Source organism: Enhydra lutris, unplaced genomic scaffold (assembly GCF_002288905.1).
Source record: "Enhydra lutris kenyoni isolate GAN:26980312 unplaced genomic scaffold, ASM228890v2 scaffoldscaffold39, whole genome shotgun sequence".
In the NCBI taxonomy this organism is placed as follows: domain Eukaryota; kingdom Metazoa; phylum Chordata; class Mammalia; order Carnivora; family Mustelidae; genus Enhydra; species Enhydra lutris.
Genome location: NW_019154123.1, coordinates 6218718 through 6245181, shown reverse-complemented (window position 1 = coordinate 6245181; position 26464 = coordinate 6218718). Strand labels below are relative to the sequence as shown.

At 35.5% G+C, this 26464-nt stretch overlaps 1 protein-coding gene across 2 annotated transcripts in view; it reads left to right on the top strand.

The window, feature by feature from the left end:
• LOC111155010 (ubiquitin-conjugating enzyme E2 E2) overlaps nt 1-26464 on the top strand; it is a 383244-nt gene that overhangs the window by 7199 nt on the left and 349581 nt on the right. Inside the window, exons 3-4 of one of the 2 annotated variants that reach the window (XM_022515002.1) lie at nt 9570-9620; nt 14507-14509. In XM_022515002.1, the coding sequence (XP_022370710.1) occupies nt 9570-9620; nt 14507-14509 (54 nt within the window). The remainder of the gene's footprint in view (nt 1-9569; nt 9621-14506; nt 14510-26464) is intronic. The other variant, XM_022515003.1, reaches the window with a different exon arrangement.

The following is a 26464-nucleotide window of genomic DNA, read 5'->3' as shown; positions in this document are numbered from 1 at the left end:
GGAAAGGGTTCTGTTTGTTTTTGCTGTCACAGCACAAGTCCAGAGGGCCTTAGCTGGCTGACATGACCCCTCTGCTGCCTGGCCAAAACACAAAATGACCTGCTGCTGGGAAATGGGGAGGTGGAGTTAGTATGGATAAGAAAGGTAAGAAAGGAGAAAATATGACATTTAGATGAAAGAAAGGAGGTTGGGGTGGGTGGGTAAGAGATACTCAGATACAGACTGTGCCTGCATATGCACAAGAAAACTGAAATTCAGTTCCTCAGCTTCTGATAGTAAGGGTTTCCACATGGCATCTTCAGCTTATCAGAAAAGGGAGAGGATGGGCTGGCTAGGTCTGTGGGGAGTGGGGTCTAGATAGTGCTTTTCCTGGCTCTGTGCTCAGTTCTCCCATGATTGCTTGTTAGCAAAGACTCCTTCTTGAAGCCCTGCCTTTCCCCCTGTTGGGAGTACCACCGTAAAATCCTTCAAAATCCTCTTTCTTTCTTAAGATTATTTATTTATTTACTTATTTGACAGAGAGAGAGAGTGACAGTGACAAGAGGGAACAACACAAGCAGGTGGAGTGGGAGAGGGAGAAGCAGGCTTCCTGCTGAGCAGAGAGCCTGATGCGGGACCCCGGGATCATAACCTGAGCCAAAGGCAGATGCTTAATGACTAGCCACCCAGGCACCCCCAAAATCCTGTTTCTTGAGTGATGTATCAAAAGACCAAATTCTGCTTAGGAGAGATTAATGTATCATGTGTGAAACTGAGGATTGCATCAATTTTTTCACATACGTGGATCGTCTTTTACTTTATCTTACTGCAGTGTGTAAAACAGGTATAGATTATATATTCAAACCTAGTCCTCCCCATCCTTTTTTAAGTAGGGGATAAGATGTAGTTTTGAGATGGTGTGTGTAAAGAATCCAAGACAGTGCCTGGCTGGCATATAATAGAAATTGGTATTATTGCATTGGTTAAAGTATTAAGTATTGTCTGAATTGCTTTTTGGCTGAAGGAATCCCTCTACTGACAGATTCATTCTTGTGAATTTGTGATTTTTTTTTTTTTTTAAGATTTTATTTATTTATTTGAGAAAGAAAGAGGGCATAAGTGGGAGGGAAGAACAGAGGGAGAAGCAGATTCCCTGCTGAGCAGGGAGCCTGATGCTGGGCTCCATCTCAGGACCCCAAGATCGTCACCTGAACTGAAGCAGATGTTTAACTGAGGTTTTTTTAAAGAAAACATGTTTCTACACAAAATCATTTAGTTCTTCAATTATAGCACATTTCATGCAGTTGAGCACCTATGAGCACCTATGTGCCAAGTGCTTTCCTTGAGTGACTATAAAATGCATATAATCACAGCATCTGAGTATTGCTATTTTAACAACACTGCATCCTCAAAGGCTAACATATATTTCATTTTCCCAAGTTTATCAAGTGAACTTGAAAAATACCTACAAGACTTTAACTGGACAAAGTCTATAAATGACAGTATCAGTGTATGAGATCTTACTAGATGCCAAATAAATGCTTTATCACGTTTAGTTCTCACAACAGCCCTATGAAGATGGTATCATTATCTCCATTTTACAGAAAAGGAAACCCAGGATTAGAAATGTTCAATTATGTATCTAAGATCACAAGGCTACTAAATCCTAGAACCTTCTTCTAGAATATCTCCAGGTAGTTTATGGGTGACAGTATCTGAAGTGACTTAATCATTTATTTGACAGAGAGAGAGAGAGAGAGAGAGAGAACAAGCCAGGGGGAGGGTAGAGGGAGAGGGAGAAGCAGGTTCTCTGCTGAGTAGGGAGCCTGATGCAGGGCTCAGTGCCAGGACCCTGGGATCATGATCTGAGCCGAAGGCAGATGCTTAACCAACTGAGCCACCCCGGCACCCCTGTAATCTGTGATTTTAAAATTGTGATTTATGACCTTCCTCTAGAAGATCTCCAGGTGTTTTACGGGTTTCAGTATCTGAAGTGATTAAATCATTTACTATATGTTTTAAGTATAAAAATGCTGCTTCCCTGCTGGTTTTTTAAGTTAAAAGAAAAAGTTTAATTCTTCACTCTTCCTTTCCCCTGATTTAGTTGATAGTGAAGTTATTTTATTTTTGTCATCTTTGCTTAAGTTCTAACAACTGAGAAAAAAATTGAGAATCATGAGGGCATCTTTTAAATTCATCATTATATCTACAGTGCCTACTGTAGGAAGGTCATAGTATTTATTTACTGGTTTCCTTAGAACCAGAGTTTATTATAGGGATTGGATCTTCCATGGATATTAAGATCCCAGTACTAATCAGAAGATTCAAAGTTAGAGGTAGTTTCAAAATGAAATTCCGATTTATTATCATTAATTGGTTTTTATTCAGGTGAGAAGTCTTTTCCATTTGGTGTCATTTTATAGGAGAAAGTTTATCAGAAGCAGTGTAGAGCTTGGATTCTAGAGGTGGGGTCTGGGTTTAATTATAGGTTCTGGCAAATAGCCTTGTGATCTTAGATACGTAAGTTAACATTTCTTTTTTCTTCTTCTTCTTTTTTTTTTTTAAAGATTTTATTTATTTATTTGACAGAGAGGGATCACAAGTAGGCAGAGAGAGGAGAGGAAAGCAGGCTCCCTGCCGAGCAGAGAGCCCGATGTGGGGCTCGAACCCAGGACCCTGAGATCATGACCTGAGCCAAAGGCAGAGGCTTAACCCACTGAGCCACCCAGGTGCCCCCATAGTTTAACATTTCTAATCCTAGGTTTCCTTTTCTGTAAAATGGAGATAATAATGGTACCATCTTCGTAGGCTGTTGTGAGAACTAAACGTGATAAAGCATTTATTTGGCATCTGATAAGGTCTCATACACCAATGCTGTCATTGTCAGACTTTGTGCCAGTTAAAGTCTTGTAGATATTTTTCAAGCTCACTTGATAAATTTTAGGACAATGAGATATATGTTAGCCTTTGAGGACGTAGTGTTAAACTAGAAATACTCAGATGCTGTGATTATATGCATTTTATAGTCACTCAAGCACTTTGCACATAGGTGTTCAATTGCATGAAATGTGCTATAATTGAAGAACTAAATGATTTTGTGTAGAAACGTTTTCTTAAAAAAATCTCAGTTTTCAAGTATTATGGAAAAGTAATGTAGGGTAGGATACAGGAAACATTTAAGTGGGTATTTTATTTAAACAATGGCATAAATTAATTTCATCTATTTTGAGTGAAGAGGAAGATTATAGTTACATATTTGATCAATTTTTGCTCTTTGGCAAGAATTTGTTTCTTAAAACACTGGCATGCTGTTATCATGGTCTGTTCTCCTGATAACGTCTGTATCACTCCTGTTATATTCGCAAGTATGTAGTTGGACTATGTCTGGCACTGACAAGTTTTGATGATTTTATTAAATTTACGAGTCAGTTGAATAAAATAACTATTTTGAGCTTGTCATTGAATTGACTGCACTACTTTCAAGTGCTGATACATCTATAAATGTAAATTTTAAGTCACATTTATTCCAGATTAGCTTTAGACCTTGTAATTTTACTGGACATATAGAGTGTTTTAGGAATGAATGCTATTTGGTTTTAGACTAAATTTTTGTTAGGTTGGAAGGTGGATTCTTGTACGTTCCAGCATCAACTTTTATTATATCAGCTCTTAGTTTTCTACATTAGAAAACTAATGTAGATAGATAGATAATCTTTTGTACTTAATCTTCTTGGTTCTAAATGTACATATACAAACTTTTTAATGTTTCTGAAATCAGGATGAATCTTACAGTTGATGTGCAAAATCATTTAATTGAAGATATCTTAAAAATCACAGATCATCATTCAGCCATTAAACTTTAGGCTTACTATTTGCAATGACTCTGTTTTCTAGGTTAATTCAGATACCACTTTGACATTTATTTATTTTTAAAGGTTTTATTTATTTGAGAGAGAGAGAGCACATGCATGAACACATGCGCAAGGGGAGGGGGAGAGGGAGAAGCAGGCTCCTCACTGAGCAGGGAGCCCAGTGCGGGGCTCAATCCTAGGACCTTTGGATCATGACCTGAACTGAAGGCAGATTCTTACCGACTGAGCCACCTAGGTGCCCACCACTTTGAAGTTTAAAATAGTTTAGTAATTAATGGTGTGATGTTTTTTTTCCTGAGAATAATTTCATTTTCAAGGGTTTTGACCAGTTCATTCTGTTAGAATAAGAGTTCTCAGGTGATCAAGGAATACAGTCCATAGAGGAATATAGAAAGTAATTTTGGTGGAATGAAGTTTTTTGTTTTTTTGTTTTTTTAAAGTTTTTTTTAAATTTATTTATTTGACAGGGGCGCCTGGGTGGCTCAGTGGGTTAAAGCCTCAGCCTTCGGCTCAGGTCAAGATCCCAGGGTCCTGTCTGTCTGTCAAATAAATAAATTTTTTTTTTAAAGATTTTATTTATTTATTTGACAGAGATCACAAGTAGGCAGAGAGGCAGGCAGAGAGAGAGAGGGGGAAGCAGGCTATCTGCCGAGCAGAGAGCCCGATGCGGGGCTCGATCCCAGGACCCCGGGATCATGACCTGAGCCGAAGGCAGAGGCTTTAACCCACTGAGCCACCCAGGCGCCCCTGTTTTTTGTTTTTTTTTAAAGTAACTGCTAAGAAAATACCTTTGTGAATTGCCATGTCCAAATATTCTTGTTCTACTTGGACCTGAACGAGTTACTGAATTTTCTTTAGCCTGAAATCTGTGTGTGTGTTTTAAACATGTCAGTACTTACTGCTTCATTTTTCTGAACCATTAATCCAATGTGTTGTTGTTAAAATGAGCACTTCATATTTTCTTCATTTTGTATAATTTTGATACCATATTCTTCATGTAAGTCTAAATAAATCATGATTGTTATTTCACTTCCCCTCCTCCCACTCCATTCTTTTTAGCAAATGACAGTCACGTGCAGGACTCTTACCATTTCTGGAGTAGCTAAGGTATTAGGTTGTCTTACGAACTGAAATTTAGTTTGTATTTTGCTTCTGACTTGTCTCAATACTTATGTGCAGTTCCTGACTTCTGTATCATAATAACCAAAGAAGTGGCACTGCTAGATAGAAATTGGGAATTTAAGCAATTGTCTAGTTGATTTATGTCTGAAGAAATAATTTTGTCTTAAAAGTTCTGATAAGAGAGAGGCCTTTTGTTTGTTTGACTTAGCAAGATAATTGCCTGTCTTTCATGTTACCAGGGTACAATAACTAGCCTTAGTTTCCTTATCTTTTAAATGGGAAATGATAAAACAGTAATACTTAGAGAATTCTGTGAGATTTATTTAGTTCACTTTTAGTAGACTAAGATCATCATGTGAAAGGTAGGCTGTAAGTATGAATTACTAATACTTTTTCATTTTTCTTCAACCTAAGGGACAGTTTCTGAAATAGCTGCCTCCTTACTTTCCCCACATCAAGACTGAGAATCTTAATACATACCATGATCACAACTTTTTTTTTTTTTTAAGATTTTATTTATTTATTTGACAGACAGAGATCACAAGTTGGCAGAGAGGCAGGCAGAGAGAGAGGAGGAAGCAGGCTCCCCGCCGAGCAGAGAGCCCGATGTGGGGCTTGATCCCAGGACCCTGAGATCATGACCTGAGCCGAAGGCAGAGGATTTAACCCACTGAGCCACCCAGGCGCCCCCCATGATCACAACTTTTGAGAAAGAATTGAATTGCTGTCATTAAAAGCAGCAGGATATCTTGCAACTGTTTAAATAGCAGTTCTTAGTATTATCTTTTCTGTCAAGAGAAATACAACCATTCTTAGGTGTGGCACAAAATACATTTTAATATATAGACTCACTGCTTAGAGTTGTCAAGTTTATCAGTAAATTGCTTTATATATTGAATAATTAGATCTGGAATTATAGACATTTAGAGGGGTTCGAGTTCCATTATAGAATTATTTGATAGAAAATTATGATTTATCAATTTTTTTTTTTAAAGTAGGCTCCATGCCTAGCCTGGAGCCCAGTGCAGGGCTAACCTCATGACTGTGAGATTGAGATCTGAGCTGAGATCAGGAGTCAGATGCTTAACCTACTGAGCCACCCAAGTGCCCCTGATTTATCAATTTTTTAAACCCAGAGGGATGGTATAAGCATAGAACAAGATGAGTTATTTGAAAATCCCATAGAAATTCTATTAAAAAGCTTTCTTTGACAATTTAATCTTGCTCTTTTGAATGGCTGTTTTTTTGGTCCTCTTGGTTTAAAAACAATTCATAGATGTTATTCATGTTTCTGGTAACTAATTAAGCAATACAGAGACATTTTAGTGGAAAGCAACAATTTTCTGTCCAAATACCTTCCCTATCCCAGCTTATTCCCTTGAAGCAAACTCTTTTCACCATCTCTGATTTTAGTCCTTCTGTTGGTGTTTCTGCATAACAAATTATATAGAATACTTAAACCTGTTTGTTGAATTGTTAACTTAATATCTTTTGACTCTTTGCTATGAAATTTGAGGATGTAGCTTGTTTACCTACTCTTCATTCCCTTTTCCTCCTCCCAGTTAATGGTAGTTACATTAAAAAAAAAAAGTATTGGATGTCTTTCATAACTAAATCGTATATTTAAGCCATTATTTCTTATTCTTTCAATTTTCAACAGTATTTCTTGGTTCCCTACTTTGTAAAATGGAGATATTAATACCTTCATTCTTTCTCCATCTTCTCAAACTGATTTCAGTTAGGTACACTTAATTTTACACCTTGAAGGTTAGTAATATTTACATTGCATAGCACAACTACAATGCATCTTCTTTGTGTTGTTTATAAGTAAAAGACCAATAAATTGCCAGTGCATTTACTATAACAAAATATTCAGTGCAAGACCAAATAGAATTTTACGATTAGATTTCCTACAAATCAATATCATGATCTCTAGAATACCCAATGGGTCATAACATTAGGCTAGATAGGTCAAATCTCTCTTTTTTCCCCCTTACTTGATTAAAATAGTTTTACATTTTAGTTTCCTTCATATTTGATCTAGGGTTTTCTAACACAGGTGTTTTCTTTTTCTTCTCTTTTCTTTTTTTAAAAGATTTTATTTATTTATTTATTTATCACAAGTAGGCAGAGAGGCAGGCAGAGAAGGAAGCAGGCTCCCCGCCCGGCAGATATCCCCCCCACCCCACCCCCACCTGCCCACCCATGCGGGACTTGATCCTAGGACCCTGGGTGCCCCCAACACAGGTGTTTTTCTTCTGGAATTTCTGGTTGTCTTTCTCCCCACTTCCCTTCAATAATGTGTCTTTATTATATTCTTAAGCACTCTGCAGTCCCCTCTTGGCTGTCTCAACCTGTTTAGTTTACACCTGTCTACTTTGTCTTCCAAAAATACACTGAAATTCTCATTTCCTTCTCTTGCTGTTTACTCCTTTTTGCACTTTCAGTATTTTGCCTCCCTGTGCTTTCCTACCTGCTCTAAGTGGGGTCTTGAAGGAGTGGGAGGTGAATGTGTGTGTGCTTATTTTGCTATCATTAATCTGGACTTACTTGGTTTAGTTTTGAAGTACCTATTTTTTTACTTCTGTATGAAATTCATAAAGGGTGTTCACCAATATCAGGTCTTGAGATTTCTCATTTAATTATGGGCTGTATATACTTAAAAAAATATTTATTTATTTGAGAGTGAGGGTGAGACTGTGCACCTGAGCCCATGTGTGGTTGGGGGAAGGGGCACCAGGAGAGAATCTTCAAGCCTATTCCCCACTGAGCATGGAGCCCTACATGGGCTTGATGCCAGGACCCATGAGATGATGACCTGAGTCAAATCCACGATCTGACGCTTAACTGACTGAGCTACCCAGGCGCCCCTGAGCTGTATATATTTTATGAACACATCACAGAATCCATATTAGAAGGAATATGTTTTAAAGATAAAACAAATCCTAGTTGGCCTCTTTATTTTATAGTATGGAAAATAAACCTCTTCATTTTATAAGATAGGAAAATAAGGCTGAGGGAGAAGATGCAGGTTTGAGCAGTCTTTTTATCCAAGAACTCTCAATTAATGGTAGAGCAGAATTAAAATGAAAGTTTTTTTGGTTTTGAACTTACTAGTCTTGCTCAGCTTCATAATGCTTCCCCAGCCTTGAATCACATGGCTTAGAAAAGTGAAAATTGTGTTCGTAGCATGCAATTCTTTCAGGAAATCGAAGCTAATCCTCTTGGACAAGTCATGTCTATTTCTTTATTTTCATTTGTTGTATTAAAAAAATGTGGAATGAAATTGTTTGATAGTAAATGTTTTTGTTCAGATTCTTATTTTTTAAGGTACTTTAGTCAACTATCATCCATTAACTATCACAATAATTACCAAATAGCAGGTATCCAGTTAGCAAATCCTCATATTTAAAAAGCAAAGGAGAAGAAGTGGAATTTTGAGAATTTTTTTGTATTTGCTTTAACAAAGCCTATGTTTAATAATGCTGAATGATAGTTAAGACATTGCTTGGTCTTATAAAACAATGTAGTACTGTTAAGCCTTTGTATATATATATATATAAGGGGTTAGGTGCAGTTAAAAATCAAAAGTTAAAAAATAACATGAGCACAAAAGCAGGTTTTTAAAAAGTTCTTTTTGCAATGCAATGACATTAAGATGATTATCCACGTATTATTAGGATAGTTCTTGCAAAAGGGATAGTGTCAGATTGGAAAGTCTCAATCTTCTCCAACCTAGAGGCTTCAGGGAGGAATACCATTTATATTTGATATATATATATATATATTCTAACACCTGAAACTGCTATATATATATAGCAGTTTCAGGTGTTAGAATGAGATCCTGATAATTCTTTCTTCACCAGTTGATTGGATCATTTAGAATGCTTGGATTCAACTTAATAATCACTTTCCATTTTATGTGGGGATGTTCTTTTTTTTTTTTTTAAGGATTTTATTTATTTATTTGACAGAGATCACAAGTAGGCAGAGAGGCAGACAGATAGAGAGAGAGGTGGAAGCAGGCTCCCTGCAGAGCAGAGAATATGTGGGGATGTTCTAAATCAGAAGTCGGAATGATCTGTAAATAATGTGGCAAAGGTGTCTAATTTAAACTAGAAATTTTGGTTATTATCAGTTGTTCAATGAAGCTTTTTAAAAAAGATTTATTTATATTAGAGAGAGCTGGCTAGCCGTTCAGAGGGGTACAAGGAGAGAGAGAGTAGGAGACTCCCTGCTGAGCACAGAGCCTGCCATGGGGCTTGAGCTCACAAACCGGAGATCGTGACTTGAATGGAAGTTAAGAGTTTGATGCTTAACTGACTGAGCCATCCAGGTGTCCTGGTTAGATGAAGTTTCTAGTGTTGCTTCTACAGGGTGCGTGTACTGATAACGGCCAATCCTTTTACCTTTTGTAGGTGCATTGCCAAAATCATGACAGAAGTTATGGCTTGGTTATTATTGTATATGATGATTTGTATAGTATTAGTATTTTTAAAACATACGAATGGGAAATATTTGTGTTAAAGTATAACATTTTAGTGAACTATTAAGACAATAAAGACATTTTAACATAACTTTGTCTTTATTTTAAAGAATTCAGAAGGAACTTGCAGAGATTACGTTGGACCCTCCTCCCAACTGTAGGTAAGTACTTACAGATTTTTATTTATTTGTATCTTTTGTGCAAGGTATAATTGAGCATTGGTCTGATGTATAACTGTTATTGTAGTTTGATTAGTAAAACATCATTATAGTTTGAACTTAAATGTGGAAGACAGTTATTGTTTTTGTGTAGAAATGGAATACTTATCAAGTATATTTGTAGAGGTATAGTCGAGTTGCGAACAGAATAATGCAATAACAATAAGATAATGAAATTATAGAGTAACAAATATAATTATCTTTTAGTGGAATAGGTGTGGGGACCTTAATTTCTTTAATATAGAATAATAGCATGGCTAAAATATTTGCTATTTGATAATTCACTTGTTACGTTGTTGAAAATTGATTTTTAAAAGGACCAGAACATTAAATAGTGTTTTTTCATGGTTTTCATTATTTCTTAAAGTCCTTCCTCGGCTGTAGCTAAGTAAGAATGGGTGATTTGAGGCAGCGATGTTAAATTTAAAACTCTCTCCTTTATGACCACATTCTTCAATTTTCTGGTCAGGGTTTACTTATAAGAAGTAATAGTGTTTCCCTGGAAATGATTAATGATATACAGGTACATAGAGGAAGAGAAGAAAAATAACCTCCGACCTTATACTATATCTTGGGTCTGATGCAATAGTTGGAAGATCGGCTGTTGGACTATTACAAAATGTTTCTTTCTATTTTGATATGAGGTCAGTGTTGGAACTAGGCCAACATGGAGTTTTCATAGTTTAGATTGGTATAGTCTTGTGGATTGAAGGCGAGAGGACAGATTACAGGAATATGTTGCTAATATTGAATGCAGGTAGAATTTATTGTTTGGTATGATTTCTGATTTCACTGATCTTATTTTTATGTGAAAGCAAAGATGGCACCTCTATGTATTAATGAAAGTGAGAATTTTGTGGATGGCTATTTGATACTTGGCTAGTTGAAAACTGTTTCGTATAGGAAAAATTCTAATAAGGTTTTTTATGTTTGTGGTGAATCTAATGTGTTCTTTACACAAAAGTCATGTACAGTATATGCCCTTGGAATAATATTCAAAGAATGTTTTATTCAAATATAACAAATATTTCTTTGTCAAGTAAAACTGTTTAACAGTAAGACTTCTTGTCACACTTAAGACTGTTGCATCAAAGACTTTTTCAGATGGCACATCATCATTTAGGCTTTGGTCACCAGTTCTTGGAAATGGATTGATTTTGGAAAAACTCCAGTTTGAAACCTAAAATCTCTTGTTTCTTATGACAATATTCTTATGACAGTATTCATTTTAATGGTTTGAATCTTTTTAAAAAAATAGCTTCATCACATATATTATTTTTGTAATATTTTTACAACTTAATTGGTAAATATATGAACCTAGTTTATATACTTATTTGTTTAAATTTTACAAATTACTGGCAAAATAAACTACTTTGTTTTAATAAGCTTGTTTAAGGCTCATTTTTTATAAATGGAATCCACATAAAATATTATGTGATGGTTAGATTGCAATTTTGTTATATATTATTTTCTAATACATTAGTCTAATTTAGTTTTGACTTATTACAGATAATAATTTAGCTTGATTAAACCAGTGTATTATAAACAATGCATGAAAATAAGTGTGAGGAAAGGAATTACATAATGGCAATTATTTAAATAATCTAAAATAATAACGATTAATTATTAATAATTAATAACAATTAATCATTAATAATTATAATTATTATTAATTATTAATAATTAATATTATATTAAAATATTTAAAGTAAAAAAGAAAATCTTCTAATGTCTGAAATTTGGAGATTTACTTTTTCATTAAGCCATAGTTAATGATATCATTACTGGTTATGTAAACTCTTTATAAATGAAGGGTTTTAAAATGTGGATGTGACACATAATAAGCCCTTCAGAAAGTTTCAGGAAAGATACCTGCTTGGTTGCAGGTTTTTTTTTCCCCCAGTTTTATTGAGATATGATTGATATATAACATTGTAGAAAGATAACCTACTTTGGTTAATTTGCTTGCTTGTGGGAATTTGCAAGGAAATTCATTTAATAGTATGAAGATTGGATAGTTAACAAGTTTGCTTTAGAAGCCAGGTCTGTGATTCAGTGGCTTTGGCTCTTTTTCTTGATCCCAAAATAGTTGATTGAACTGGACCAGACAGAGATAAAGCTCATATCCACCTTCATGTATGTGGTGCTCCCCTTTGGCAAGCAAAGGATCCTCTATGTTGTGGCTGATTGGGAAGTGGTGATTAATTCTACAAGCCCTGTGTACTTGCTACTTAATATAGATGTCAGTGTGATTGTTAAGTGGATTACTGTGTGGCCTTTGGATTGTTTGGTGTCAAATATTTGATTGTGGTTTATAGTAAATCTGCCCATCTATATTTCAGTGGGAATGTGGTAACTATCTTCAGAAAGAGAAATCAGAGCATAATTTTTGTTTGACTTATTTTGGCACAAAGTTAGTAGTGCTTTTGTTGTTTTTAAAAGTTCTGTGCTGCCTTTATGTGTGTCCTAATGACTGTAATGCATTAATTTATAGAAATATACTATATTAAAGTTATCTGCCTAATAGAGGGACTCAAAATCACATTCCCCTAGTACTCTCTTTGAGTATTACCTTTACCAGCACACAGGCCTGTCAAAATCCTTCCTCTTGGTTGCCTGGGTAGTTGTTAACTCGTTATTACAGATAAGATTATGTATGAGGGAACATCTCTGGGTTTACTTGTTTAGACAGAGTGGAACAGGTATTTTATCTGTTATTGTTGTCTCAGTGGGGGTGGTTGTGTGTCATATTCCACTTAGATTGTGGTTTACACTTATTTTCTGGAACCTTAACAGACTAGTACAGCCCAGTTATGTGTATTTGTCAGGTTAGAAATGGCATCTCTGAATTTTGGAGCATCTCTTATGTGATGCCTGGTTAAACAATTCTTGGAATTATATGGGAGGAACTAGTATGTATGTAAGTATTCTGTGAGTCTGTCATTTAGACATGTTGGGAATATTAAGTCTTTCTGAATTATATCATTTAGTGTAGATAGATATGGTTATGTAAGGCATTTTTAGGGGAACTGCTGTGGTATTGTTTAATTTTTTTCTTTCAGGTTTTGAATGAATCTAAATACTATTTTTAAAGCACCCACAAAATAATAGGTTGAATTATTTCTTCTTATGGGAAACACTTGCCTACATATCTTTCAATTTTCTTTTCACTTTTTCTGTTGTCTTTAAGGTAAAAATGAAATTATACAGTTTTTTAAAAACTGGATTCAATTACCTTTGTTTTTTTTTTTTCCATTACAATCTGAGTTTGTTTTAAAACAAAACTTTATATCTAGAAAAAAGTTTCTGTTCATAAAATCAAAGGGTCTGTAGGGCCATTGGCATAGAAAATTATACATAGTTTGGGTGAAATTTGGTTGTATATTTAGAATATTTCCTGTAAGTAGTAGAGTATATTTTGCTTGGTTTCAACTCTTATGGTGGATAATATAATTGACCCGTGACATTTGCAAAGGCTCTCTTCTGAGGCCTCTTCGGATCCATAAATGTTTTCATATTGCCAGCTGAGTTGGAGTTACTGGACTAGAATTGCTCACTACTTCAGTTCCTTGCACACCAGCTTAGGTGGATGGAGCCAAGAGAATTCATGTTATATCCCTACAGAGTCCTAATAGGTAAAATTGCTGCCCCTTGTAAATGACTCTATGTCGGGACTATCAGGATTCTTCACAAATTGTCAAAAGCACAGATCTTGAATCTATAAATGTGCTGGTATGTTCATTTCTGTTTCCTTGATGGTAGTGGGAAACTGGGAGTTAGCTAGAAAAATCTCCAAATTAAAATTAAAACTTTTGTCATCCAAACTTGTTCTTTTGTATTTTAGGGAAACTAAATGCAAATTCTGTCATGATCTGATACTGTCCAAGTTTGTATTAACTGCATGAGAATGGAAATGACAGAGATCCTTACTACTTTTTGAAGTAGAGACTATGGTAAAATGACTCATTTGGATTTGGACTTCTGATTTAGTAATTGAGAAGTATAATCAGGAAATACTAAAAGAAGAGGATGTAGTTCAGTTATCCTAGCAGTTTTCACTTTTTATTGCTGTTTCAATGATCTACTCATTGAGCACAAGCTCTGCTTTACTTTTATTAAAAAAAAAACTAATTGGCTTTACTGAGATGTAAATTAAAGTGTAAAATTCAGTGGCTTTTACTATATTCATAGAGTTGTGTAACCATTACAGTCAATTTTACAACATTTTGATCACCCCAAAAAAATAACACCAAACCCTTTAACAGTTACTCCTTCCTCATTTCCTCCCAGCTCTCCAGCTCCAAGCCTTAGGTATCAGTCTGTTCTGTCTCTTACAGATTTGCCTGTTCTGGACGTTTGTATTAATGGAATCATATAAAGTGTAGTCTTTTGTGACTAGCTTCTTTCATGAAGCATGTTTTCAAGGTTCATCCATGTTATAGTGTGGATCAGTACTTTCTTTTTGTCTCTGAATAATATTCCATTGTGTGGATATACTACATTTTATTTGTTCATCAGTTGATGTACATTTGGGTTGTTTCCACTTTCGGCTATTATAAATAATGCTTCTTTGAACATTCATGTATAAGATTTTGTGTGGATATATGTTTTCATTTGGGGGGTTTATACCTACAAGTAGAATTGTTGATTCATAGAGTAACTATGTTTAACCTTTTGGGGACCTGTCATACTGTATTACAAAGGGCTGTACCAATGCTGGTAGGAAGGTACCATTTTACCTTCCTACCAGCATTGTTTGGGAGTTCCAGTTTCTTCACAACTTTGGTAGTTATTCTTTTTGTCTGTCTTTTTGACGATAACCATCTTAGTAGGTGTGGAGTGATATGTCATTGTAGTTTTGACTGGCGTGCTCACTTTGGCAGCACATATACTAAAATTGTAATTTTGACTGATATTATCTTCATGAATATACTGATGATGTTGACCATCTTTTCATATGCTTTTTGGCCATTTTTATATCTTCTTTGGAGAAAGGTCTATTCAAATCTTTTGCCCATTTTTAAATTATTTGTCTTTTTATTGCTGAGTTGTAAGCATTCTTTCTTTCTTTCTTTATTTTGGATACAAGTCCTGTATAAGGCATATGATTTGCAAATATTTTCTCCTAATCTGTGGGTAGGATTTTTTTTCCTTGTTAATAATGATCTTTGAAGGACAAAGTTTAATTTTTGTTATAATCTAATTTAGTTTTTTCTTTTTGTTGTTTGTGTGTGTGGTGTTATTTCTAAGAAACCATTACCTAATCCAGTACTACAAAGATGTACACTTATATTTTTCTTCTCAAGGTTCTTTAGTTTGAGCTTTTATATTTCGATCCTGATCCATTTGTGTATGGTATGAGGTAAAGGTCCACATTCATTTTTTTTGTGTGTGGATACCCAGTTATGTCGGCACCATTTGTTGAAAACACCATTGAATTGTCTTGACAACTTTGTTGAAAATCAATGAATCATAAATGTGAAGGTTTATTTCTGAACTCTAAATTTTATTCCATTGATCTGTATGTCTATACTTATGCCAGCCTGTACTACATAGTCTTTCTTTTCCTTTTATTGACAGAGAATCTTGATTATTGTAGCTTTGCAGTAAGTTTTGAATCAAACTTTAAGTTCTCTAATTTTTCATTGTCTTCACTCATTAGTTAAGGTGTTGTTCCCATTTAAGGAGAGGCCATGACTGGACATAAATCTAACTACTGTCTCACCTACTGTTGATGAGAGCCATTTGATGTGGAAATTGTATTTTCCAGATCATAGTAACTGAAGCAATATGTAGGGAAAATGTATTTGTGTGGGTTAACATTTTTCGAAACTGTATGACAGAAGGGGAAGGCATTGAAATAGAAATTGGGGATAGCATTTATATAGGCGTGAACTCTGTAAAGAATCTCCAGTACAAAAATCTAATTATTGCCACTAATTGTTTTCCTTTTTTGGTTATTGTGGTAATACTTTTATGGCATTTTTAGCTATTCAGGGATTTTCATAGATGATTGTCATTTAGTTTTATCAATTCTTCTGTGAGAATCCTGGGGTTAAGTAACTTGCTCGGAGTTGTACAACTAGTTGATTTGGATTTAAACCCAGGTTTTCTACTCTTCTATCCTTTATTGTTTTACGTGTGTGACTTGATAGAAAAATGCATTTAAAATTACATTTGTGGATAGTCATTTGTGGTTCAGTAAAGAAAAAAAAATCAACATGCAAGGTAATCCAAAATATCATTTGTATTATGTTTGATTTATATTTCTGAATTCCATGAGACAGTTGTTTGCCTTTAAAGCATTTTGAAAAGGAATTTTTTGAGTATACTGATTTCTACCACTCTCCCTTGTATGTGTGTTTGTGGATATATATCATATATACATATCTTAGCGTAAGTATTCTTATTATTGGCACTTTTTCAGTAAAGAATATCTTTACATTTAACAGTTCTTAACTCAATGTTTGCAGATGTTTGTACTTTTAATGTGAAATTTGTTTTTCCCAGTAAGCCTGATTCTATGTCACCTTCCCCCACAGTTGTTTTAGTATTTATTGAGGGCTTAATATTAGGTTTGGGGTAGGGCAATTGTAGGCTATAATAAGATATCCACTATAGTTCCTAATCCTAAAAATCTGGTTATAATTAATTGAGAGATAAGACATATAGATGCTTGAGAACCAAGACTAGGGGAATGATGATACTCTTGACAGAAACTGCCAATATCTGTGACTTCTGCAAATCCTAAGATTGATAATGCTTTCCTCTTTACTTTGGTTGCCCAGAAGCTAATAGCCTTCTTTACTTTTTGACTTTAGTAGAAGCTAATAGCCTTCTTTACTTTTTGACTTTAGTAGTTGTAGAAATCTCAACTCTGATTGTATTTTATTTTCTTACTCTTTCCCCCAACTGTTTTTGAAGCCTGTATCTTCATTTTGTACTTTTATACTACATAAATTTTTTAAGCCACATCAGTCTTTTTGGAGTGAGGCTGATGATTAATAAATAAACACTATGAATAACTGAAAGGTGATATAAATGTGTATTGGTTAGCAGAAGGCTGGAATGCCTCTTTTGAGGAGTCATTAACATGATAAAATTTAAATATACATTGAGGACCTGTCTTATATAGGATACTAAATTATTCATATCCCTCTCTCCTTTCTTTAGTACAGATAATTGAGTAATATTTTTATTCACTCCTAGGAGTTTTTGACTCCATTGCTGCAGTGTTGAGTGGTTTTGCATAGAATTTACGAAGACAAAAATCCTTAATATTTGAGATGCATTAAACGGTTAGAACAACCAAAGAATTGTTTGGAATAGCACTTGTCGGTTGGATAGCCATGGAGTTGCAGTATGTGTATAGTGTGACAGAGAATGAGAAAACATGGTCTTACTTTATATTCCATTGACATAAAGAGTTTCAAGCTTGTTTATGTTTTCATTTCTGTACTTTTTATGATTTTAAAGGTGTTCTTCCTTCCTGCCAAAAATATATGTATGTTTTCTTTTTGCCTTTACTTGAGGCTGACTTTGCTTGGGGCATAGCCAATATAGAACCTTAAGGTGCTGTTACTTCAGTTGGGGAACTTCAGGTGTTAATTGTTTGCTGTCATGTACCTTTACTTCAGAACGGAGCCTGGGGAAGACATAACTATCTCCATAAAATCACCAAAAAATTTTTTACTTTATTTCAAAATGTTAATTTTTAAAATATCTGCCTTTAACTATACATTTAAAAGTGTTTATTTCTTAATAAAGAAAAATTTTGAGTGATAAAAGTGAGTTTACTGCCCATTACTTGCTGTCTTTGAAATTTTATTTCTTTTTTTTAAAATTCTTTGCTGTTTTAAGAGCAATGCAAGAATGTGTCTGAAAAAACATGTGTTAAATGATCACACTGAGAGTATATTTTATAAAAGGAACAGAACATTTTATCACTTATTTTATTTTGCCCAGTTTTAAGCTGGTTATTATTTCAGCTTTATTACTTAAGCTCCTAGATAGAAAGTGTCATATTACTTTCTTACATGTGATATTTTATTTTATTTTTTTAAAGATTTTATTTATTTATTTGACAGACAGAGATCACAAGTAGGCAGAGAGGCAGGCAGAGAGAGAGGAGGAAGCAGGCTCCCTGCCAAGCAGAGAGCCCGATGTGGGGCTTGATCCCAGGACCCTGGGATCATGACCTGAGCCGAAGGCAGAGGTCTCAACCCGCTGAGCCACCCAGGTGCCCCTTACATGTGATATTTTAATTCACATTGCTGTTTTATCTTTTAAGTTGTCCTGAAAACTGTATTCTTTAGTGCCCTCAAAGCATTTCTTTACAGTGATTATTACATTCATCAACTTAAATATCTTTTATCAACTGTTACTGTAACTAATGCATAAAATAGTTTTATTGGTATATTTTATTTTGAGAATAATGGAAATTTTGATTTTTAAATTTATGTTGTCAACAGTGTGTTTTTTTTTTTTTTTTACTGTTTTTTGTTCATTTAGAACTTTTTATTTAGAATGTCTGCTTACTTTAGAGACTTACTGGGATGCTTTAAAGGTATATCTAAATCCCCATTTGTGTGGAAGCAGCACATTTGCTCAGATGTATAATAGGCAAAGCTGTAAGCTCAAATTCATTTTTTTTAAAGATCGTTTATTTGTTTGTTTATTTGACACAGAGAGAGAGACAGCGAAAGAGGAGGGAACACAGGCGAAAGAGGAGGGAACACAGGCGGGGGAGTCAGAGAGGGAGAAGAAGTCTTCCTATTGAGCAGGGAACCCCATGCGGGGCTTGATCCCAGGGCCCTGGGATCGTGACCTGAGCTGAAGGCAGACGCTTAATGACTGAGCCACCCAGTCACCCCTCAAATTCATTTTCTATTCCAATCCTTAGAGTGTAGAGAGTCTCTGCACCTCTGACCTGAATGGAAGATGAAGCATAGTAATAATGTGAAATGAACAAAAGGAGAGGCATAGCTCTCACACCAGGAGCCAAGGTTCCTGCCGTGGCACCTGCTGTTCCTTCCAACTAGAATCTAGCACCTTTCCCTTCTCCTACACCCACCACACTGTTGTCAGTTCTCCTGATGCTTCATGTTACAACTATTTTATCTATTTTACCCACTTGGATGAGAATGCTCTCTTCAGTTTCTATATTTCAAAACCTAGTATTTAGTTGATGTTCATTGTACCTATACGTGAATAATTATATTAGGGAACTGACAACAATTGAATGCTTCCAGTGTTTGAGGCTGTGTGCAGAATGCTTTGCCAGCATTATCTCTTTTCATCTTTATGACTAACTTTGAGTATCTACTAGTTTTAGACAGTACTTTATAGATGGGAAGAAAGGCTTAGAGCGATTAAGTAACTTGTCCAAGGTCACACAGCAAGTAAGTGGCAGAACTAGGATTTCAGCTTTGGCGTTTCTGACTTTAGAGGCCAGGTGTTTTGAGACTTTGCTGTGCAGGTCTTCCATTTGCAAAATAGATACAGGTGAATCTTTCTAGAATAGCATTGCTCCAGTAGAACTTTTTGCTATGATATAAGTGTTTTGTATGTGTGTTGTTTAGTACAGTGGCTACTAGCCATATATGGCTGTTTAGTACTTGAAAGGTGGCTAACCCCAGTTAGTAAATGAACTCCTAATTTTGCTTAATTTAAATTTAGATAGCCATATGTGATTAATGACTATTATATTACACAGCATGGATCTAGAGAACTTCTCAAGCTTAAATTTATGCTTAATTTCAATTTTAGGTAAATTTTGACTTTTTATAATTGTGCTTGTAGTTATGTAATTATACTGCATAAGTATTTGTCCCCCTTCTCTGCTCTCTTCCCACCAGCCACCATTATATTCTAAGTGTCAGGAATTTTTAAATACTGCTGTTTTTAGATCATCACTGTAGTGCCCATAGTTAAGTAAAAGACCTTTATGAATATTATAAAGTATTGGGTAAATACTTATTCTTAACTTTTTAACAAACTAAAAGCAATATTGCAAATCATTGTTTTTAGATGGATTCATAATATATTGAAACTGGAAAGCATATGGTCTGGCACTCTCAAACCCAGAGAGAAAATGGTACTTCCCATGTGCAGTTTAATGAGAAAGCCAGGACTAGCATTCAGTTCTGAGAGTTCGGTGTATTGCTTATTTCAATGATAGAGTTGATATGTCTTATGCACTCAGAAAATTTAATTATAATTAATGCAAACAAGGAAAATGGAGAATTCTTATCCATGATTATGAAGTCCATTTGACAGGTACTGGAGTTATTTTGTCTGGAGAAGTTAGGGGGCCACCAGAGCTGTGTTTTAACTGTTTTCAGAGCCATAAAATGGAGGAGAGATTAGTCTTATTCTTTGTGATTATAGGGAGTAGAACTAGCACTGTTTGGTTAAATTAGAAGGAAACCATTTTCTTCTAGAAAGAAAGCCTTCATTTTCAGTTAGAGCTGTCCAAAGAGATAGCAGATGACTTCATGAGGTAATACCTGCTTAATCTCTGGAGGAATTATAAATGAATCTGTTTGCTTATTTCAGAGGGACTTTTCAGGTGTCAGATGTGATGTAGTACTAGAATGGTATTTCTCAGTTGCTGGACCCTAGACAAATGAAGTATATTTTTATCACCTTTGTCCCTTCACCTACAGATTGTGACTCATTTTTCCTCTTATTTATGTCCTTTTGGAGTATGTAGCTTGTGATTTGCACAGTTTATTGGCATATGTAAACAGCTTATTTATTTGTTATCAGTTCCATACCTAAATTAGTAAGTGAGGTTTTTATTTTCTTCTTTACTTATAACTTTTAAATTTATAAGAAAAGGACAACATATGAAGAACATGAGGAAATAGGAGCCTGGCATGGGGTTTAGGGACATAAATTAATATCCTTCAGTTTGATAGGTCCCATATTATTACATGTTATTTCATAAACACCACTTCTCAGACATAGTCAAGAAATAAAAATATTACTTTTAATAAACTAATAAAAATTAAGTTAATCATCTAATGCAAATTTCTTAAATAATTATTTGGTCATATACATACCTTCAAGTCTATCAAACTATGTAACAAACTGGAATCCTCATGCTTTCTCCCTCTTCCCTTTGATTCTGGAAAAATATAATTTTCATTCTTAGAAATTGAATAAGGGTTAATGAAGAACATTTGTGGGTTTTTTGGGGATTTTTTTTTTAACATAAACATTCCATGATCTAGTAAATCTTAGGATTAAAAGAAAATTCAAAATTTTAAAGATTTCAAATGAGAATACACTAAAAAAACTACCATTGCTCTTTATACATACATGTGGACTGCCTGCTTCATTTATGACCACTGATTGAGACATTTATTTTAGCACTTTGGTCCAATATTATGAAAAGATAACTGTCATTCATGTCTGTAGGCTAGGGCAAAATTCTGTGGTCTAATGCATTAGGGCAGAATGATCTAAGACCTGCATCCAAGTGGTGAACTGAAAGAAGGTGACAGATTCAGCTGCAAGTGCTGGAGGATAATCCTTGCCTGAAGCTAGGACAGTTTCTGAAGAGTGGCAAAATTGCTTATTGTTTTCAGCAATTGACATTATGGTATTAGGCTCAAGTTAGCAGGCAAATGGAGTAGTCTTCGGATTTCAGGTGGCAAAGTAGTGAGTAAGGGGTTCTGCAGATCGGGGACTGGTACTAATTTGAGCCTACCAGGACAGTAGAAGATGGCCTAGAATCTGGGAAAGTAGAACTATAGAAGCCTGGGAATTAACCACCTTGGGTAGGGTAAGGCAGGACGGAATAGGAGTAGTCTCTGTTAGTTCTTTTTGAATTAACATGTTCTCCAATCTAAGATGAAAGATTTGCCCTTCCTTGCAAAGCCCTTGTGCATCACCTCAGTAAATATCTGGCAACAGCCTGGTTTATAAATGATGTTAAATAGTGTTATGGTCCTACTTTGCCAATAATTGGGATATGAGGTAGGAGAAGGGACAGACAAGTTTTTCTTTTTCCCCAAAGGAATATTTTATTACCTTACAGAAATACAGTAATAGTAATTCTTAATTCTAACAATACATCCTTGATTTAATAACTAAAGAGGGTTCATTTTTTAAAAAAAGATTTTATTAAAAGATTTTATTTATTTATTTGACAGAGAGTGAGAGATCACAAGTAGGCAGAGAGGAAGGCAGAGAGAGAGGGGGAAGCAGGCTCTCCGCCAAGCAGAGAGCCCAGTGCAGGGCTCAATCCCAGGACCCTGGGATCATGACCTGAGCCAAAGGCAGAGGCTCAACCCACTGAGCCACCCAGGCACCCCTAAAGAAGGTTCATTTTTATTTTATTTTTAAATAATGTATTTTTTAAAATTTAAATTTAATTAACATATATTATTAGTTTCAGAGGTAGAGGTCAGTGATTCATCAGTCTTATATAATACTCAGTGCTCATTACATCGTGTGCCTTCTTTAATGTACATCACCCAGTGACCTCAACCTTCCACCACCCTCCCCTGAAGCAACCCTCAGTTTGTTTCCTATGATTAAGAGTCTCTTATGGTTTGTCTCCCTCTCTGGTTTCATCTTGTTTTATTTTTTCCTCTCTTCTGCTATTTTGTTTCTTAAATGAAACGTATCAGCGAGGTCATATGATAATTGTCTTTCTGTGATTGACTTATTTCTCTTAGCATAATACCTCTCTAGTTCTATTCATGTTGTTGCAAATGGCAAGATTTCATTCCTTTTGATGGCTGCGTAATAGTCCGCTGTGTGTGTGTGTGTGTGTGTGTGTGTGTGTGTGTGTGTCTGTGTGTGTGTGTGTCTGTGTATACACATACCACATCTTCTTTATCCATTCATCAGGGCAGATAGGTTTTAAGAGAGGACAAAGTAATTATCTTTTACTATCCTGTTGCATTGTTATCAGATGCTTTAGAAATTTTTAGAGTTCTCATAATAGATATTTTGCCTTGGATGATTTCTTAATACACTGAAACAGATGCTTATGCACTTTGTTCTAAATCTGAGGGGGTGTGAGTCACTTCTGGCACTGTCCAAATGGCTTGGACTATCGCCAGGTGGCTTTAGTTATTGTGATACCAGAGGAACCTCATTATAAGTTAGCTTTGCCTGAAAGGCAAAATGGACTCCAAATGCAGCATTGGAAGTAGTTTCTAATATTTATGTAGCAGACTTATTCTGTTCTTAGTCTGTATTAATGGAAAATCAGTAAATCACTATGTAGAATGAGGTGAAAATACATAGTATTTAAAAACCATTGAATGTGAATCACATAGTATTCTGAATATATTATAATGGACAAAATGTTTTAAGTACTAAATTTAGGGTAGCCTCCTCAAATATGTAAATATAGGTGTTATGAAACAGTAAGTATTTATCAGAATGATCATATGGTCATTAAAATTGGTTTATTTTACTTCTTTGAATTATGTGTGGGCTAGATGTGTCCAACTTACAAGCAGGGAAAAGCTGTTAAACTGTCCTTCTGGTTTTTGAGCTCACTAGAAGTGTGGGTTAATGGATTGGTTGGTGTCATAATTCTTTTATAGAGAAATGGAGTTGCACATGGTTTCTAATGTCATCGTTTTCCGCACTTGAGATAGTCTTTCATTCCCCTGGTGCCATCATTTTAAGAAGTTAGGAGTTTGAGAGTGTGTGTGTGTGTGTGTGTGTGTATTTTTTTTTTTTTTTAAGTGAATGCTATACCCAATGAGGGGCTTGAACTCACAACCCTGAGATCAAGCGTTGCATGCTCTATTGACTGAACCAGCCAGGTGGTTCTTTTTATGTGATTTAACCAGGGTATTCTTCTGTGTGTACTTGAAGAAGACGTGCAATATATTTTTACTGATGCATTGTTTTTTATACTAGAACCATATATTCTGAAGTATGCTTCAAGTAAAAAATATTCTTGTTGAAAAAGTAGTAACTTTAACTGAGGGTACTGCTTTAAAATTAAGCATCTCAAATGGGAGGTGCGTGGGAGGGTGAAATAGGTGAAGGGGGTTAAGAGTATACTTAAGATGAGCACTGAGTAATGATGTATGGAGTTGTTGAATCACTATTTTTTACGTCTGAGACTAATATAAAACTGTATGTTAACTATACTGGAATTAAAACAAAAAACAACTTTTAAAAAATTTTGTTTTCAGAATTTTCATGGTATACATTTTGGTGTGCATTCTCAGATATTGGTATATAGAAGAAATTTATTTAGTTTTAGCAAAACAGTGTTGTCCAAAATATGAAGCTAGCACTATTAATTTAAAATTTATTAAATGCATTATTGTGTTTGTATTTACTTTAGTATTTTTATCTGTGAGCTATAAATATTAGAAATGTATTGTTGGCTTTATGTTTATATTCATTTAGGAAATGTTGTTAATAAAAATAACAAGTTAATACTGGCAACTTAAAAAAAAAAAAGAAAAAGAAGTTAGGGATTAGGAGTTAGAACATAGCCAAATTGAGTATAGCTCTCTAATCAGCCTTACTGGGGGCTCCTTACTGTGGATTTCAGAGATGATAAATTTTGGTTAAGCAGACTTTCAGTCTTCTATGTAGAAGATAGTTAGAGATAGATGTTCAGTTGGACACATGTACATTCATTTGGACCCATACATGTAAATGTACCCAGTGACATCAGCTCCATGGACAGGCCCATGAGTTGGGAATTCACCTGGAGAATTCTGGCTAATCTACAAAATAGAGACTATTTGAATAAGCACACTTTCTGGGTGAGTGATTAGGCAGGTTTAAGTTGTTATTTATGTTTTTACAACATTGATTTTATAAGTTATACATAGTCAAAAACTGTTGGGATTGACACCCCATAGTCTACTGGAGACCTGGGAAGGAGGGGTCGTCTACTGAGGTACTGATCCCTGTGGGCTTAGGTTAAGCATCTCTAAGTGCTTATTAGAATTAGGGGTAGGATAGAGCACAAATGCATTTTGTCACATTGTTAAGGGGTAAGAATTTGTCCCAGGGATAGTAGTAACCTCCATGTTTGATAAAAAGCAGCTGGTCAGAGATTAACAGGGAAGCCTATGAATAGGCTTAAAATGGTATTGGGGCTTGGGAAACAATAACATTACATTCTTTTTTTTTTTTTTTAAGATGTTATTTATTTATTTGACAGACAGAGATTACAAGTAGGCAGAGAGGCAGTCAGAGAGAGGAGGAAGCAGGCTCCCTGCTGAGCAGAGAGTCCGATGTGGGGCTTGATCCCAGGACCCTGGGATCATGACCTGAGCTGAAGGCAGAGGCTTTAACCCACTGAGCCACCCAGGCGCCCCAATAACATTACATTCTCGAGTAAGAATGTGTAAGGTACTGGTGTATTCAGAAAATGACTATTACTAGATTAAATGAATAATAAAATAAGCTGAATAGAGTATATTTTGAGATTAATATTCATTTTCCATTAAACAAATGTTTTCTAAGGGCCTATTATGTGATCAGCATTGTGCTGGATACTGGGGTTGCAGTTATAAACAAGACAAAAGGGATCTATAGTCTTTGTGGACTTGATGTTTCATCTGTGAAGGTAGATGGGAACTTTTATTTAAAAAAAACTAAAATTGCCTTACAGAAAGGGAAAACAGATATAGAGACATACATACAATAATTGCTATGGAGAAAACAAACAAAGGATGAGTTTTAGAGAGGGGTTCTACTTGTACCCTGGATTTGGAAGGCTTTTCTAAGGAGGTGACATCTAAACTAAGAAGTAAATGAAGAAAAAATGCTAACTGCATAATGTGTGCAGAACTCTTCGTGTACCAAGCTGCATGTGTGGAGACTCTAAAGCAGGTATGTGCTCTGGTGTTCAGGGAAGTGGAAGAAGTCTGGTGTGGCTGAATTGAAGGGCAGTGGGGAGTGGGCAGAGGAAGGCTGTGGCACAATATTGAAAAATGAAGCTGGGGCCAAATCCAGTAGAGTTTGGCTGTTACAGAGATTGTTCTGGCTTTAGACTGGAAGAGCAGGGTATAAGATTGGAGGTGATAGTCATCCAGGTAAGAGAGGCCGGTATTCTGGTTTAGGAGGGTAGCAGTAAGGATGGGAAGAGGGAGATTGGAGGTATATTTTTTAAAAGAGAATTGACAAACAGATAGATGACAGAGTTGGGGGTGATGTTAGAGGAAAGGGAGAATTTATCAGGTTCAAGTCGTTGGGGAAATGGTGGTGCCTATTCCGAAATGGGGAAGATTGGTGGGAAGTGGTTTGGCAGACAAGATCAAGAGTTTGAAGTAGGAGCAACATGATCTGCAGATGCTGTTGTGTCACCAGGGCAATGTGACTGTAATACTGTGCCCAGAGCTGGCTCTTCTCAGGAACTATGGATAGCACTATGAAGATTTGGACTTGGTCATAGGGAGTCCGGATTAGGTATCGACTTCCTTTGGGGCAAATGGCCACATGAGTAGTCTTTGGAGTCTCTGCCTGGTTTGTAGGGATAGGCAGACAGGCTCAGCCTGACAGGCAGTGCCTTTCCTACCCTACCCTTGTTTGGTTCCTACTCTGCTTGGTCCTGCTCTCAGTACTGCCAAGACAATGCCCAGCGCCTCTCTCTAGGTGCCACGTTGGATGCTCTCCTTGCCCCACGTTCGTCCCTACCCTAGATAGACTGAGGACCTTTTTAGTGTTTTTAGACTGGTATAGATTTGATTAGCTCCCTATCGAAATAAAAGCTTCACGGAATATGAAAAAAGTATTAAACTTAATCTGAACAAAAGACACAGAGTTCACTTTAATTAGACAAA